The 13,655-nt window shown below is 42.1% G+C and overlaps 3 protein-coding genes across 3 annotated transcripts; all 3 read left to right on the top strand.

Annotated features, from left to right (window-relative positions):
- The first annotated feature begins 1,568 nt into the window (after positions 1 to 1,568).
- Positions 1,569 to 2,435, top strand: LOC114429094 (trace amine-associated receptor 1-like). Its single transcript, XM_028397942.1, has one exon. The coding sequence runs from the start codon at positions 1,569 to 1,571 to the stop codon at positions 2,433 to 2,435; it is 867 nt and encodes a 288-aa protein (XP_028253743.1).
- Positions 2,436 to 7,208: 4,773 nt separating this feature from the next.
- LOC114429095 (trace amine-associated receptor 1-like) lies at positions 7,209 to 9,042 on the top strand. Its single transcript, XM_028397943.1, has 3 exons — positions 7,209 to 7,259; positions 7,396 to 8,353; positions 8,981 to 9,042. Exons 1-3 carry the CDS (start codon positions 7,209 to 7,211, stop codon positions 9,040 to 9,042), a joined length of 1,071 nt encoding a protein of 356 aa, XP_028253744.1.
- A 1,413-nt stretch (positions 9,043 to 10,455) lies between these two features.
- LOC114429096 (trace amine-associated receptor 1-like) lies at positions 10,456 to 11,283 on the top strand. Its single transcript, XM_028397944.1, has one exon. The coding sequence runs from the start codon at positions 10,456 to 10,458 to the stop codon at positions 11,281 to 11,283; it is 828 nt and encodes a 275-aa protein (XP_028253745.1).
- Positions 11,284 to 13,655: the final 2,372 nt, after the last annotated feature.

Here is a 13,655-nt window from a genome sequence, read left to right on the forward strand (position 1 = left end):
GTCAAAACTTGTAATTCATGCCGCAACCACTGGGGGCTGGCTCCAAAAGCGAGTCATTTCCCATAGACTGCCATGTTAACATGGCCGACTTCACAGCAGAAATGAACATGTTTACAGCCTGGTACACAAAAACATTCTGGTCTCAAATGATAGGTTCCCTTCTAGTTATTATATAATTAAGGGCGTTGCCTCTTGAACGACAGACGGCTGACGTATCACAGCGCGAGTTTCCTGCTTCCGATCGCCCGCCCCCCCCTAAACTCCGCTCATGCTCCCCCCTCTTTGTCCATATTTGGAGTTTTGGCGGACGTGATGCTGCCAACAGTGGCGGTCAGAGCGTCCCGGAGCCTCCCACCGAGCCTCAGAATGGCTCTTCAGAAACAAACGGGTGATGTTACACAAGCTCTGTCCATAGTTTTTACTGTCAAAGGGGAAAACTCAACTTTGTGCCATGTCTCCTAGCCTGGGAATTGTGTAGTTGTCACATTAGCACAGCAACCAAAGCTGAGCTCAAAAGAGGCCACAACATAACCATGTGCAGTGAGAGAAAACACAGACTTCGGGCTACATCTCTGCTTAAACTGTGCGATTCTCTCTCTTGAGGAGCAACAAAATTGCCAAAAACAAAAAACACCAGAAATTCAACTGATCATTCGATGGCCATTCATGCGATGTTAATCACCTCTCATGAGCCAGTGTACACTGCATGATTAAAGATGCACGATTAAGCTGCATTTCTTCACATAAGTAAAACATACATGTGTGTGGTCGCATTCATGACTCATTCGGGGAGCCAGCCCTCACATGGACACTTATGGAACAGCAGCTTTCTCCTGGTTTCAGTTTTTGGGTTTATGTGTGCTGTCATTAAAATCATATTTTGACAATTACATTGGGTCTCTTGTGGGGCATATGATTTAGTGATGGCCAGATCTCGGAGCCATAAAAAATGAATATGAATTGAAACTGGATAATGCAAACTGAGCACTACACCAACATTCATAATGTGTTATTTCACCCACCCAATCTGCAGGTTAACTGCCTGATCTGTAGAATAACTATGGGGCCTGTGTGTGTAGCCACTAATACCTGGTTGCCTTTGTTATTACCAGACAATTAAAAAATAATCAACACTAACTTCTAATTTCCTTTGTCATAGTCACTCCCACCATGAATATTCATCACTCTTCGGTATACATAAATATTCATCATATCAATTATGCCAGTTTCTCCATTTCTGATTGGTCAACAGCTTTGTAGTGTGATAGATATGTGAGCACAAAAGCTTACCAACCACACTATTGCAAGATGTATGAGTGCCTCATACTACGAATGGTAAGATGCTGCAAGTTCATTTAGGATGAGGTAAAATGTTCTTCACAAAAGTAATGCTGTTTGATATGTGCAATTCTGCTGAACTAACAAAATATTTGTTATTATATTTCATCATAAAGGAAAGTCTTTGTAAGAGAATGGATCCTGAATCAGCTGTTTACATTGGCATTTACATGCACACTTGCTACAAAATTCAAAATGTTTCAAACATACTGACAAAGACTCCTAATGCAATGTGTGTTTTATTGTACATGTTCCTTGGCTTGCTATCTGTTGTCATGGTATGTGGAAACCTACTTGTTATGATCTCCATCATTTACTTCAAACAGCTGCAGACTCCCACTAACTACCTTGTTCTCTCTCTGGCTGTGGCCGACCTGCTGGTCGGGACTCTCGTCTTTCCCTCTAGCATGGTGTTTTCTTTCAGCTCATGTATGAGTTATAAAAATGTATTCTGCAAAGTACGTGACAGTTTTAGCCTGATTCTGTCCACATCTTCTCTCATGAACTTGTGTTGTATTTCCATTGACAGGTATCATGCTGTGTGTGTGCCCCTGACATACAGAACTAAAATGAATCATCATGTTGTTGTGGTCATGATCCTGGTGAGCTGGACTGCTGCTCTTGTAGTAGGACTTGCCTTCTCTCTTTCAGAACAGGGAACATGTGTTGAAAACTGTATATCTGCTTTTGTAATTGCAAATGCTATGGGTATTATTTTTTACTTCCCAGTGATCACAATGCTGTGCATGTACCTAAAGATTTTCCTTGTTGCACAGAGACAGGCCCGCAGAATCCACAACATGACAAAGTGTGGAGCAGCTGTCAGTAGGATGGAGGGGAAGGCCACCAAAACTCTGGCTATAGTGATGGGAGTGTTTCTTTTCTGCTGGTCTCCTTTCTTTTTTTGTATCACTATTGTTTCCTTTCTCATTTCAGTGCCTGGCTCTGTGTTAGAAACACTGAACTGGCTCGTCTTGATTAATTCACTGCTCAATCCATTTATTTATGCTTTCTTCTACAGCTGGTTCAGATCAGCTTTCAGAATGATAATTTCTGGGAAAATATTTAAAGGTGATTTTACAAATTCAAAATTATAAATTACTTTCTGATGTGCCATGTCTGTGACTTGTGGCACGGCTCATGTACACACTGAAATAATCCCTTGTATATAAAAACTGTGTACTATCCTCTTTAAAAATCTTTGTACAAGTCTACTGTTAGGTGAATTCACAATAAAATGTTCTGAAGTACACAAGCAATGCTCATAATCCCTCTACACAAACTTGCTGTGTTGTCAGCTTATACAAATCCAAACAAACTTAACTTTAGGATCACAACGATGTTGTGCAAAAACAAAACTAAAGATATTTAGGGCCCGAGCACCGAATGGTGCAAGAGCCCTATTGAAACCCTTAGGATTATTATTTTTTTTTTTTTTTTTTTTTTTTTTTTCCCCCTCCGAGATCGCATTTTTGGAGGCCTTAACATGCCCAAAAACTCACCAAACTTGGTAGAAAAATTCATTCGCCCGAAAAATTTTGAAATTTGCTGACTTTTGAAATGCACATATAAAAATGGCTCTATAGCGCCCCCAACGCGTAGCCCCTCTGGCCGGTTTGACACAGGATTATGAAAATTGGCACACATATGTATCACCTCAAGACGCACAAAAAAGTCTCTTGGACCCCCCCTCCAAACCCAACAGGAAGTCCGCCATTTGAAGGTTTGTGGCCATTTTTGGCGATGTGTGACCCTGCTGCCAAACTTTTCACGCCTCGCATACTTCAACGGATTGAGCTGAAATTCGCCGTGTCCACTCAGGACACCATAGGGAATAGACGCATTCCAAAACTCTTACAAAAGTCTGACGGTGTGGCCGTTTGACCATTTCTGAGGACACAGAAAGTCTCTATAACTTCGTTTTCTGTCCGATCTGTACGAAATGTCACATGTATGATCAGAGTCTGACCCTAAACACATCTATACAACAATATTGAGGCTTTGACAGAGCGCCACCTACTGGCTACACAAAATGTTGTGTTTTCATAGGTTTTTCTGCCTGCCCCCCTGGCCTGTTTTGAGTAGGGTCATGAAAATTGGTACACATGTGTATCACCCCAAGATGCACAAAAAAGTCTCTTGGACCCCCCCTCCAAACCCAACAGGAAGTCCGCAATTTTGAAATTTCTGTTAATTTTTGGCGATTTGTGACCCTCCTACAAAACTTTTCACGCCTCGCATACTTCATCCAAATGAGCTAAAACTCACTGTGTCCACTCAGGACACCATAGGGAATAGACGCATTCAAAAACTCTTACAAAAGTCTGACGGTGTGGCGGGGGCGTGGCCTCAAAGTTGACCATTCGCCATTACAAAGGAACTCACTGTATTTATTGCCCTAATGCGTAGCCCCGCTGGCCAGTTTGACACAGGATCATGAGAATTAGCACACATGTGTATCACCCCAAGACGCACAAAAAAGTCTCTTGGACCCCCCCTCCAAACCCAACAGGAAGTCCACCACTTTGACTTTTGTGGCCATTTTTTGCCTATTTGTGACCCTGCTTCAAAACTTTTCACGCCTCACATACTTCATGCAATTGAGCTGAAATTCACTGTGTCCACTCAGGACACCATAGGGAATAGACGCATTCCAAAACTCTTTCAAAAGTATTACCGTGTGGCGGGGGAGTGGCCTCAAAGTTGACCATTCGCCATTACAAAGGAACTCGCTGTGTTTTATGCAGTACTACCCATATACTTTATGCAATGTGGACAAAATCTTACAGTACTGCCATGGAGCCGAGTCTAAACAGATATATATGCTAATAGGATGATACGGTCATAGCGCCACCTACTGGTAGCAGGAAAGTTTGGTTGTAAACATGTGTTTGTTGTATATCTGTGGAAATGAGAGGAGGAGAGCATAGCACAGGAGAATATAGGAGACGCGAGCATAGCAGAGAAGACTGCGATGACCCCACGGATCGCAAGGTGCGCGAGGGCCCGCAATGCTGCTTGCAGCTTTAATTTTTAGATGAATTTCAGTCATATTATAAAACACAAGATATTAAAAATGAGATCAGCTCATGTTATGAATGTACAAATGTAAAAATGTTTCTGTCAAGCAACCTCTTGAGCTGAAATTTGACGGTCATGCTGAAGTGAGTGTGGAACTTGTATTCTTAAAACAATTTCAAAGGGCTTTCATCACCCATAAATGATAACATAGATTGAAAAAGAACAGCTCTTGTCTATTACATGTGCATCATCATCCAACTGAACCCCTTTTATTTAAACCTGGGAGTCAGATATATATATTCTCCACTGTGTAGAGGACTGAGATGTAAAAAAAAGTTCCAGAAAAGCGTGAGGCCTGTGCTTATTAGCAATATACTCTTTAACTCAAGTAATAATTAAAACACACACACAGTACCGTAAAATTATAGCCTAGTCCCAAATTGATGTCAGGCCTGCTTGCAGGCCCAGTCTGATTATAGATTTGGAAATATACAGTGCATCCAGAAAGTATTCACAGCACTTCACTTCTGGCTCGATGAAGCCAACAGGACAACATCATCTGCAAAAAGTAGAGATGAAATCCTGTGGTTCCCGAACCAGATCCCCTCCGGTCCCTCGCTGCGCCTAGAAATTCTGTCCATAAAAGTTATGAACAGAACCGGTGACAAAGGGCAGCCCTGCCGGAGTCCAACATGCACCGGGAACAGGTCTGACTTACTGCCGACAATGCGAACCAAACTCCTGCTCCGGCCATACAGGGACCTAACAGCCCTCAGCAGAGGGCCACGGACCCCATACTCTCAGAGCACCTCCCACAAGATGCCACGAGGGACACGGTCGAACGCCTTCTCCAAATCCACAAAACACATGTGGAGTGGTTGGGCGAACTCCCACGAACCCTCCAGCACCCTGCGGAGGGTATAGAGCTGGTCCAGCGTTCCGCGGCCAGGACGAAAACCACATTGCTCTTCCTGAATCCGAGGTTCAACTACACGACGTTGCAGAGGCATGTCAGCCAAGACAGCCCCACAACATCCAGAGACTTAAGGTACCCGGGGCGAATCTCATCCAGCCCCGGTGCCTTGCCGCCGGGGAGCTTTTTGACTACCTCAGCAACTTCAGCACAGGTGATAAACAAGTCCACCACTGAGTCCTCAGCCTCGGCTTCCATAATGGAAGGCGTGTTGGTGGGATTGAGGAGACCCTCAAAGTACTCTTTCCACCATCCAACCACCCCCTCAGTTGAGGTCAACAGCTCCCCACCTCCACTGAATACAGTGTTGGCAGAGTACTGCTTCCCCCTCCTGAAGCGCCAGACGGTTTGCCAGAATCTCTTTGAGGCTGACCGATAGTCCTCCTCCATGGCCTCCCCGAACTCCTCCCAGGCCCAAGTTTTTGGCTCTCTTGTGTGGCATATGATTTAAAGATGGCCAGATCTCGGAGCCTTAAAAAAAACTGAAACTGGATAATGCAAACTGAGCACTACACCAGCATTCATAATGTGTTATTTCACCCACCCAATCTGCAGGTTAACTGCCTCTGTAGAATAACTATGGGGCTGTCAGCAATGGCTCCCTATGGAAGAGAAATGTCACATATCTGAGAAAGGAAATCATTTCTTTACACAAAAAGGTTAGGGGTTCCAGGAAGATCAGCAAAGCTTTACATATCAGTCAAAATACTGTAGCAAAGCCATCCAAAAATTTAAAAAAAGATGGAAGTGCAACCATCTTACAGAGACACCCAGGCCGTCCATGGAAGTTGAAGAGAAGGGTTGAAGAAAATCGCCATGCAAGGTTACTGCAGTTGGCTAAAGCAGTAGAAAGCCAAACTAGAGTGACCATTTCCTGTGACACCATACGGCGCACACTGCAGAGGAATGGTATGCATGGGTATCGTCCACAAAGGAAGCCTCTCCTAAAGCCCATGCACAAAAAAATCATGCCTAGAAGTTGCTAGGGCCTTTGCTGAAAAAGATGAAGACTACTGGGACTCTGTACTCTGGAGTGACGAGACAAAGATCACTGTTTATGGAACTAATGGTTTTAAACTGTATGGCTGCATTTTATTGATGGTATCACAAACCCAACAATGTACTGCTCTATACTGAAGGAGACGATGCTGCTATCACTCCGTGCACCAGGTCATCATGCACTTTTCAACACGACAATGATCCAAAACACACATCTAAAGCTACTGTTGCATTTCTGGAGAAAAACAGGGTGAAGCTGATTGAATTGCCAAGTATGTCTCCTGATCTGAACCCAATCGAACACCTGCAGGGAATTTTGAAGCGTCAAGTTGAGCTTCACTCTCCATCCAGCATCCAGGCTCTAAAAGAGGTTATTCTTGAAGAATGGAAAGATAGATGTTGCAATATGTCGCCAACTTGTTCCATGCCTAGAAGACTTGGTGCTGTCCTTAAAAATCACGGTGTTCATACAAAATACTAGATGTAGTAGTTTTTGTTGTGGGGTGTAATCATTGTTGCTTCAACGATTTTGAGTATAAATGAAGATTTTGTGATCTAAATTAAAATTATTAACCTTAATTTCATGTTATGGAGTAAGTGTTCAATAAAACTCAGCCTTGTGAAAAGTTTGGAAATTGTTCTTATATTCATTGAGCTACTGATTAAATGCGTACTATTTAAAGGGTGTGTACTTATTTACAATGAGCACTGTATATGCTAGAGACTTTAAACACACAGACCAATGCATAATGTACAGCATTGTTCTAGGTGCTGACCATGAAAAAAGTTTGTGCATTATTAGTCAGTAATGTCCCATCTGACCGGACGAGGGGTGTTTCTAATGATTCTGGGTGGGGTTTCTTCTTTAAAAGTCAGAATGTTCCGCACAGTGAGGCCAGATGTCAATACTGACGACCCCAAACATATGGTATGACACTGTAGGTATCCTTCATATTATTAACTGTTTTAATAGATAATGAACACTGTTACTGCTGTTGTTGTACATCCTGTATTTACATGACATATATCCATATTGGTGTATGTATCTTGTGTTATAATTGCAGGAATCTACAGGCTTGGAGTCAACTCTCAACAGGACTAACACTGACTTACATCTCTGTTACGAACTTCAGGATTTAACCTACGTATTTTCAAACAGCCCTTCTTTAATATGTGTATTATTATATATTTTCCTGGGCTTATTGGCTGTTATCACAACATGTGGAAACCTTCTTGTGATAATCTCCATTATTTACTTCAAACAGCTGCACACTCCTACTAACTACCTCATCCTCTCTCTAGGTGTGGCTGACCTGCTGGTTGGAGTTTTCATTTTTCCTTTCAGCATGACATTTACTGTGACCTCTTGTTGGTTTTATGAAAACTTGTTTTGCAAAGTACGAGGCAGCTTTGATGCCACACTGAGCACAGCTTCCATTCTGAACTTATGTTGCATTTCCATTGACAGATACTATGCAGTGTGTCAGCCTCTGAAATACAGAACTAAGATAAATGACCGTGTGACAGGGATGATGATCCTGGTGATCTGGGGTGTCTCTGCTTTCATTGGAATTACCATCATAGTTGCAGGTTTTAATCAGGGAAAATGTGAAGAAAGTTGTTTGATTGATGCTTCAATATCAACAACGCTAGCATGTATTTTTTCCTTCTATATTCCAGTCCTAATTATGCTTAGCATCTACCTGAAGATTTTCCTTGTTGCACAGAAACAAGTAAACAGCATCCACTGCTCAACAAAGAGTGGAGCAGCTGTCAGTAAGATGGAGAGGAAGGCCACCAAAACTCTGGCTATAGTAATGGGAGTGTTTCTCTTCTGCTGGACTCCTTACTTTCTTTGCATCAACTTCCAGCCTTTAATATACGATGTAACACCTATTGCTATAATAGAAACACTTAACTGGCTGGCTCTGTCAAATTCAATGCTGAATCCATTTATTTATGCTTTCTTCTACAGCTGGTTCAGATCAGCTTTCAGAATGATAATTTCTGGGAAAATATTTCAAGGTGATTTTACAAATTCAAAATTATAAATTACTTTCTGATGTGCTGTGTCTGTGACTTGTGGCACGGCTCATGTACACACTGAAATACTCCCTTGTATATAAAAACTGTGTACTATCTACTATCTACTATCTGTACTAATAAGTTTACTGTTAGGTGAATTCACAATAAAATGTTCTGAAGTACACAAGCAATGCTCATAATCCCTTTACACAAACTTGCTGTGTTGTCAGCCTATACAAATCCAAACAAACTTAACTTTAGGATCACAACGATGTCGTGCAAAAACAAAACTAAAGATATTTTTTAGATGAATTTCAGCCATATTATAAAACACAAGATATTAAAAATGAGATCAGCTCATGTTATGAATGTACAAATGTAAAAATGTTTCTGTCAAGCAACATCTTGAGCTGAAATTTGACGGTCATGCTGAAGTGAGTGTGGAACTTGCATTCTTAAAACAATTTCAGAGGGCTTTCATCACCCATAAATGATGACATAGATTGAAAAAGAACAGCTCTTGTCTATTACATGTGCATCATCAATCAACCAAACCCCTTTTATTTAAACCTGGGAGTCAGATATATATATTCTCCACTGTGTAGAGGACTGAGATGTCAAAGTGCCAGAAAAGCATGAGGCCTGTGCTTATTAGCAATATACTCTTTAACTCAACTAATGATTAAAACACACACACACACACACAAAGTACTGTAAAATTAACATAAGTATTCACAGCCTTTGCTTAATACTTTGTTGATCCACCTTTGGCAGCAATTACAGCCTCAAGTCTTTTTGAATAGGATGCCACAAGCTTAGCACACCTATCTTTAGGCAGTTTTTCCCATTCGTCTTTGCAGTAATTCTCACACTCCATCAGGTTACAAAGCTTTTTGTAACATTGTCCTAATGGGGTATTGTGTGTAGAATTTTGAGGTAAGAAATGAATTTTTTACAATTTGGTATGAGGCTGTAACATGACAAAATGTGGAAAAAGTGAAGCGCTGTGCACTGTAAATGCCGGTCTGCTTGCTTTACAACTCTTCAGAATTCATTTGTACAATTTAATGTCCCACACAATACCATCAAAGCCCAATATGCATTTTCTTCAATTAAAATATTCTGACACTGCTTGTTTGTTATGCTGTCAGCAACAACAACAACAATGGTTCACAACGTCCCTTTGTGTAATCTTTACCTCTTCTCAGAGGGCAAACTTAAATCAGTTCATCAAATACGCCCAAGAAAATTCAGGAGAAGCAGCAGCAAGACATTTTTTTTGGTTGATGGAAAGAGGGTGAGAGAATGGAGAACAATTGTCTTTGTTGTTTCAGTTTTTGGATTTATTTGTGTCATTATTAATATCATATTTTGACAATTACACTGGCTCTCTTGTGTGGCATATGATTTAGTGATAGCCACATCTCGGAGCCTTAAAACTGAAACTGGATAATTCAAATTGAGCACTACACCAACATTCATAATGTGTTATTTCACCCACCCAATCTGCAGGTTAACTGCCTGATCTGTAGATTAACTATAGGCCCTGTGTGTGTAGCCAGTGCTACCTGGTTGCCTTTGTTATTACCAGACAATTAAAAACTAATCAACACTTCAACTTCAATACATTTCCTTTGTCATAGTGACTCCCACCATGAATATCCATCACTCTTCAGTATACATAAATATTCATCATATCAATTATTCCAGTTTCTCCATTTCTGATTGGTCAACAGCTTTGTAGTGTGATAGATATGTGAGCGTAAAAGCTTACCAACCACACTATTGCAAGATGTATGAGTGCCTCATACTACGAATGGTAAGATGCTGCAAGTTCATTTAGGATGAGGTAAAAACTGTCTTCTTTACAAAAGTAATGCTTTAATATGTGCAATTCTGCTGAACTAACAAAATATTTGTTATTATATTTCATTATAAAGGAAAGTCTTTGTAAGAGAATGGATCCTGAATCAGCTGTTTACATTGGCATTTACATGCACACTTGCTACAAAATTCAAAATGTTTCAAACATACTGACAAAAACTCCGAATGCAATGTGTGTTTTATTGTACATGTTCCTTGGCTTGCTATCTGTTGTCATGGTATGTGGAAACCTACTTGTAATGATCTCCATCATTTACTTCAAACAGCTGCAGACTCCCACTAACTACCTTGTTCTCTCTCTGGCTGTGGCCGACCTGCTGGTCGGGACTCTCGTCTTTCCCTCTAGCATGGTGTTTTCTTTCAGCTCATGTATGAGTTATAAAAATGTATTCTGTAAAGTACGAAACAGTTTGGATATGATTCTGTGCACATCTTCTCTCATGAACTTGTGTTGTATTTCCATTGACAGGTATCACGCTGTGTGTGTGCCCCTGACATACAGAACTAAAATTAATCATCATGTTGTTGTGGTCATGATCCTGGTGAGCTGGACTGTTGCCGTTATAGTTGGACTTGCCTTCTCTCTTTCAGAACAGGGAACATGTGTTGAAAACTGTATATCTGCTTTTGTAATTGCAAATGCTGTAGGTACTGTTGTTTCTTTTTACCTCCCTGTGATCATAATGTTGTGTATCTACCTAAAGATTTTCCTTGTTGCACAGAAACAGGTGCGCAGCATCCACAACATGTCGAAATGTGGAGCAGCTGTCAGTAAGATGGAGAGGAAAGCCACCAAAACTCTGGCTATAGTGATGGGAGTGTTTCTTTTCTGCTGGTTACCTTTCTTTTTTTGTATCACTTTTGTTTCATCTATCATTTCAGTGCCAATGTCTGTGTTAGAAACATTGAACTGGCTCGTCTTGATGAATTCACTGCTGAACCCATTTATTTATGCTTTCTTCTACAGCTGGTTCAGATCAGCTTTCAGAATGATCATTTCTGGGAAAATATTTCAAGGAGATTTTACAAATTCAAAATTATAAATTAGTCTCATGTGCTGTGCCTGTGACATGTGGCACAGCTCACATACACACTGAAATACTCCCTTGTATATACAAGATGTGTAATATTGTTAAAAATTGTTGTACAAGTTTTCTTTAAATTCACAATAAAATGTTCTGAAGTACACAAGCATTGCTTATTATCCCTCTACACACACTAGTTGTGTTGTCAGCCTATACAAATCCACTAAAAAACTACAGTCATGGTACATATTTGTCATATTAAGACAGTACAAACCTAACTTTAGGATCGCAATGATCCATCTGGTGCAAAAATAAAGATATTTTTTAGATTCATCATATGTCAGACAAAATACTAAAAAATTAGTTTCATCAGCCATAATTGGTAACATAGATGACAAAACAGCTCGTCTATGTCATGTGCATCGTCATCCAACCAAACTCATTTTTTTATTTTTATTTTTTAAACCTGGGAGTCAGATATATAGTCCGCAAAATATTTTCCCAGCAGCCCTGTGGTTTGTCCACATGTTCCTTGTGGAGAGCAGTGACTTTCTCCTTGCAGTTCTGCCATCCACACCATGGTTGTTCAGTGTTCTACTGATGGTGGATTAGAGGTTACCCTTTGTGACCTTGCAGCCTGTTACATAGACCACTCCTGGGGAGGGTGACATCTCTATTTGTACAGATTATGTCTGTCTTTGGATTTGTGGGGCTCAAACTCTTGAGAGATAGTTGTGTAATCTTTTTTTTAGCCTGGTGAGCAGCAACAACAGTTTTTAGGAGGTCCTCAGGAATGCTTATGATGCAGCAAAACAAGCCTAAGCCATGATACTAACAAAATCTAATACTGGTCTGCAAGTATCAGACTAACTTGTAAATTATATTTACAGTGCTCAGCATAAATGAGTACACCCCACTACATTTGTCAGACAAAATACTCCCACAAATGCAGGCCATTGATTGAAAACAGGTCTTGGAGGGAGGGGAGAGGGAGCAGCCTCTCAGCTGCTCTCACTATGCGATGAAGCGTCTTCCTGCAGGTGGCGGTGCAGGCTCTGTACCACACAGTGATGCAGCTGGACAGGATGCTCTCAACAGCCCCTCTGTAGAAGGTGCACAGGATGGAGGGAGGGGCTCTGGCTCTTTTAAGCTTGCGGAGGAAGTAGAGGCGCTGCTGTGCCTTCTTGGTCAGGGATGCAGTGTTGTTAGTCCAGGAGAGGTCCTCAGTGATGTGCACACCCAGGAACTTAGTGCTGCTCACCTGCTCCACAGCAGCACCGTCGATGGTCAGAGGGGTGTGCCGACTGTGTTCTCTCCTGTAGTCCACAACCATCTCCTTTGTTTTCTCCACATTCAGGGAGAGGTTGTGGTCTCTGCACCACTCGGCCAGAAGGTGCACCTCATTCCTGTAGTTTGTTTCATCCCCACTGGAGATGAGACCCACCACAGTTGTGTCGTCCGCAAACTTCACAAAGATGTTGGAGTTGTGTGTTGGCATGCAGTCATGGGTCAGCAGAGTGAAGAGGAGGGGGCTCAGCACACATCCTTGGGGAGCCCCGGTGTTCATTGTGATGGTGCTGGATGAGGTCTCCCGGTGAGGAAGTCCAGCAGCCAGTTGCACAGCAAGGAGTTCAACCCCAGCTGGTCCAGTTTGTTGATGAGCTGCTGTGGGATAATGGTGTTGAATGCTGAGCTGAAGTCTATGAACAGCATTCGAACATATGAGTCTTTATTTTCCAGGTGGGTGAGAGCTGTGTGGGGTGCTGTGGAAACAGCATCACTGGTTGACTGGTTGGGCCGATATGCAAACTGGAATGGGTCCAGGGAGGGAGGGCCGTCCTGATGTGTTTCATGACTAACCGTTCAAAGCACTTCATGATGATGGGTGTGAGTGCTACTGGACGGTATTCACTGAAGCAGGCGGGGGTGGACTTCTTTGACACAGGGATGATCGTGGTGGCTTTGAAGCAGGTGGGGACAACCTGCCTGGCTCAGTGAAATGTTGAAGATGTCTGTAAACACTTCAGTGAGCTCCTCAGCACAGTCTCTGGGCACACGGCCAGGTATGTTTTCAGGACCAGGAGCTTTGCGTGCGTTGATCTGGCTGAGAGATGTCTTCATGCTGGCTCGGGACTGGGAAAATACCTGGTCAGTGGGAGAGGATGTGATTTTTTGTGCAGGAGTGCTGTTTAGTGCTTCAAAGCGTCCAAAGAAGTCATTCAGCTGGTTCAGCAGAGAGCTGTTGCTGCCACAGGTCTGTGATGGTCTGTATCCCCCGCCACAGGCTCCGGGTGTCCCTGCTGTCGCTGAAATGGTGGGCAACCCTCCTGATGCCACGGGACAGGTTGGCTCTGGCTAACCTTAGGCTGGTCTCATCGCCTCTTCTGAAG

The sequence above is a fragment of the Parambassis ranga genome, chromosome 24 (assembly GCF_900634625.1).
Source record: "Parambassis ranga chromosome 24, fParRan2.1, whole genome shotgun sequence".
Taxonomy (NCBI): domain Eukaryota; kingdom Metazoa; phylum Chordata; class Actinopteri; family Ambassidae; genus Parambassis; species Parambassis ranga.

Bases quoted from the DNA above. Each gene is read 5' to 3' on its own strand.
- LOC114429094 (XM_028397942.1), top strand. From the start codon at position 1,569: ATGTGTGTTTTATTGTACATGTTCCTTGGCTTGCTATCTGTTGTCATG.
- LOC114429095 (XM_028397943.1), top strand. From the start codon at position 7,209: ATGTTCCGCACAGTGAGGCCAGATGTCAATACTGACGACCCCAAACAT. The intron at 7,260-7,395 runs GTATGACACTGT...TTATAATTGCAG, and splicing joins CTGACGACCCCAAACATATG to GAATCTACAGGCTTGGAGTC. The intron at 8,354-8,980 runs AAGGTGATTTTA...AGATGTCAAAGT, and splicing joins AATTTCTGGGAAAATATTTC to GCCAGAAAAGCATGAGGCCT.
- LOC114429096 (XM_028397944.1), top strand. From the start codon at position 10,456: ATGGTATGTGGAAACCTACTTGTAATGATCTCCATCATTTACTTCAAA.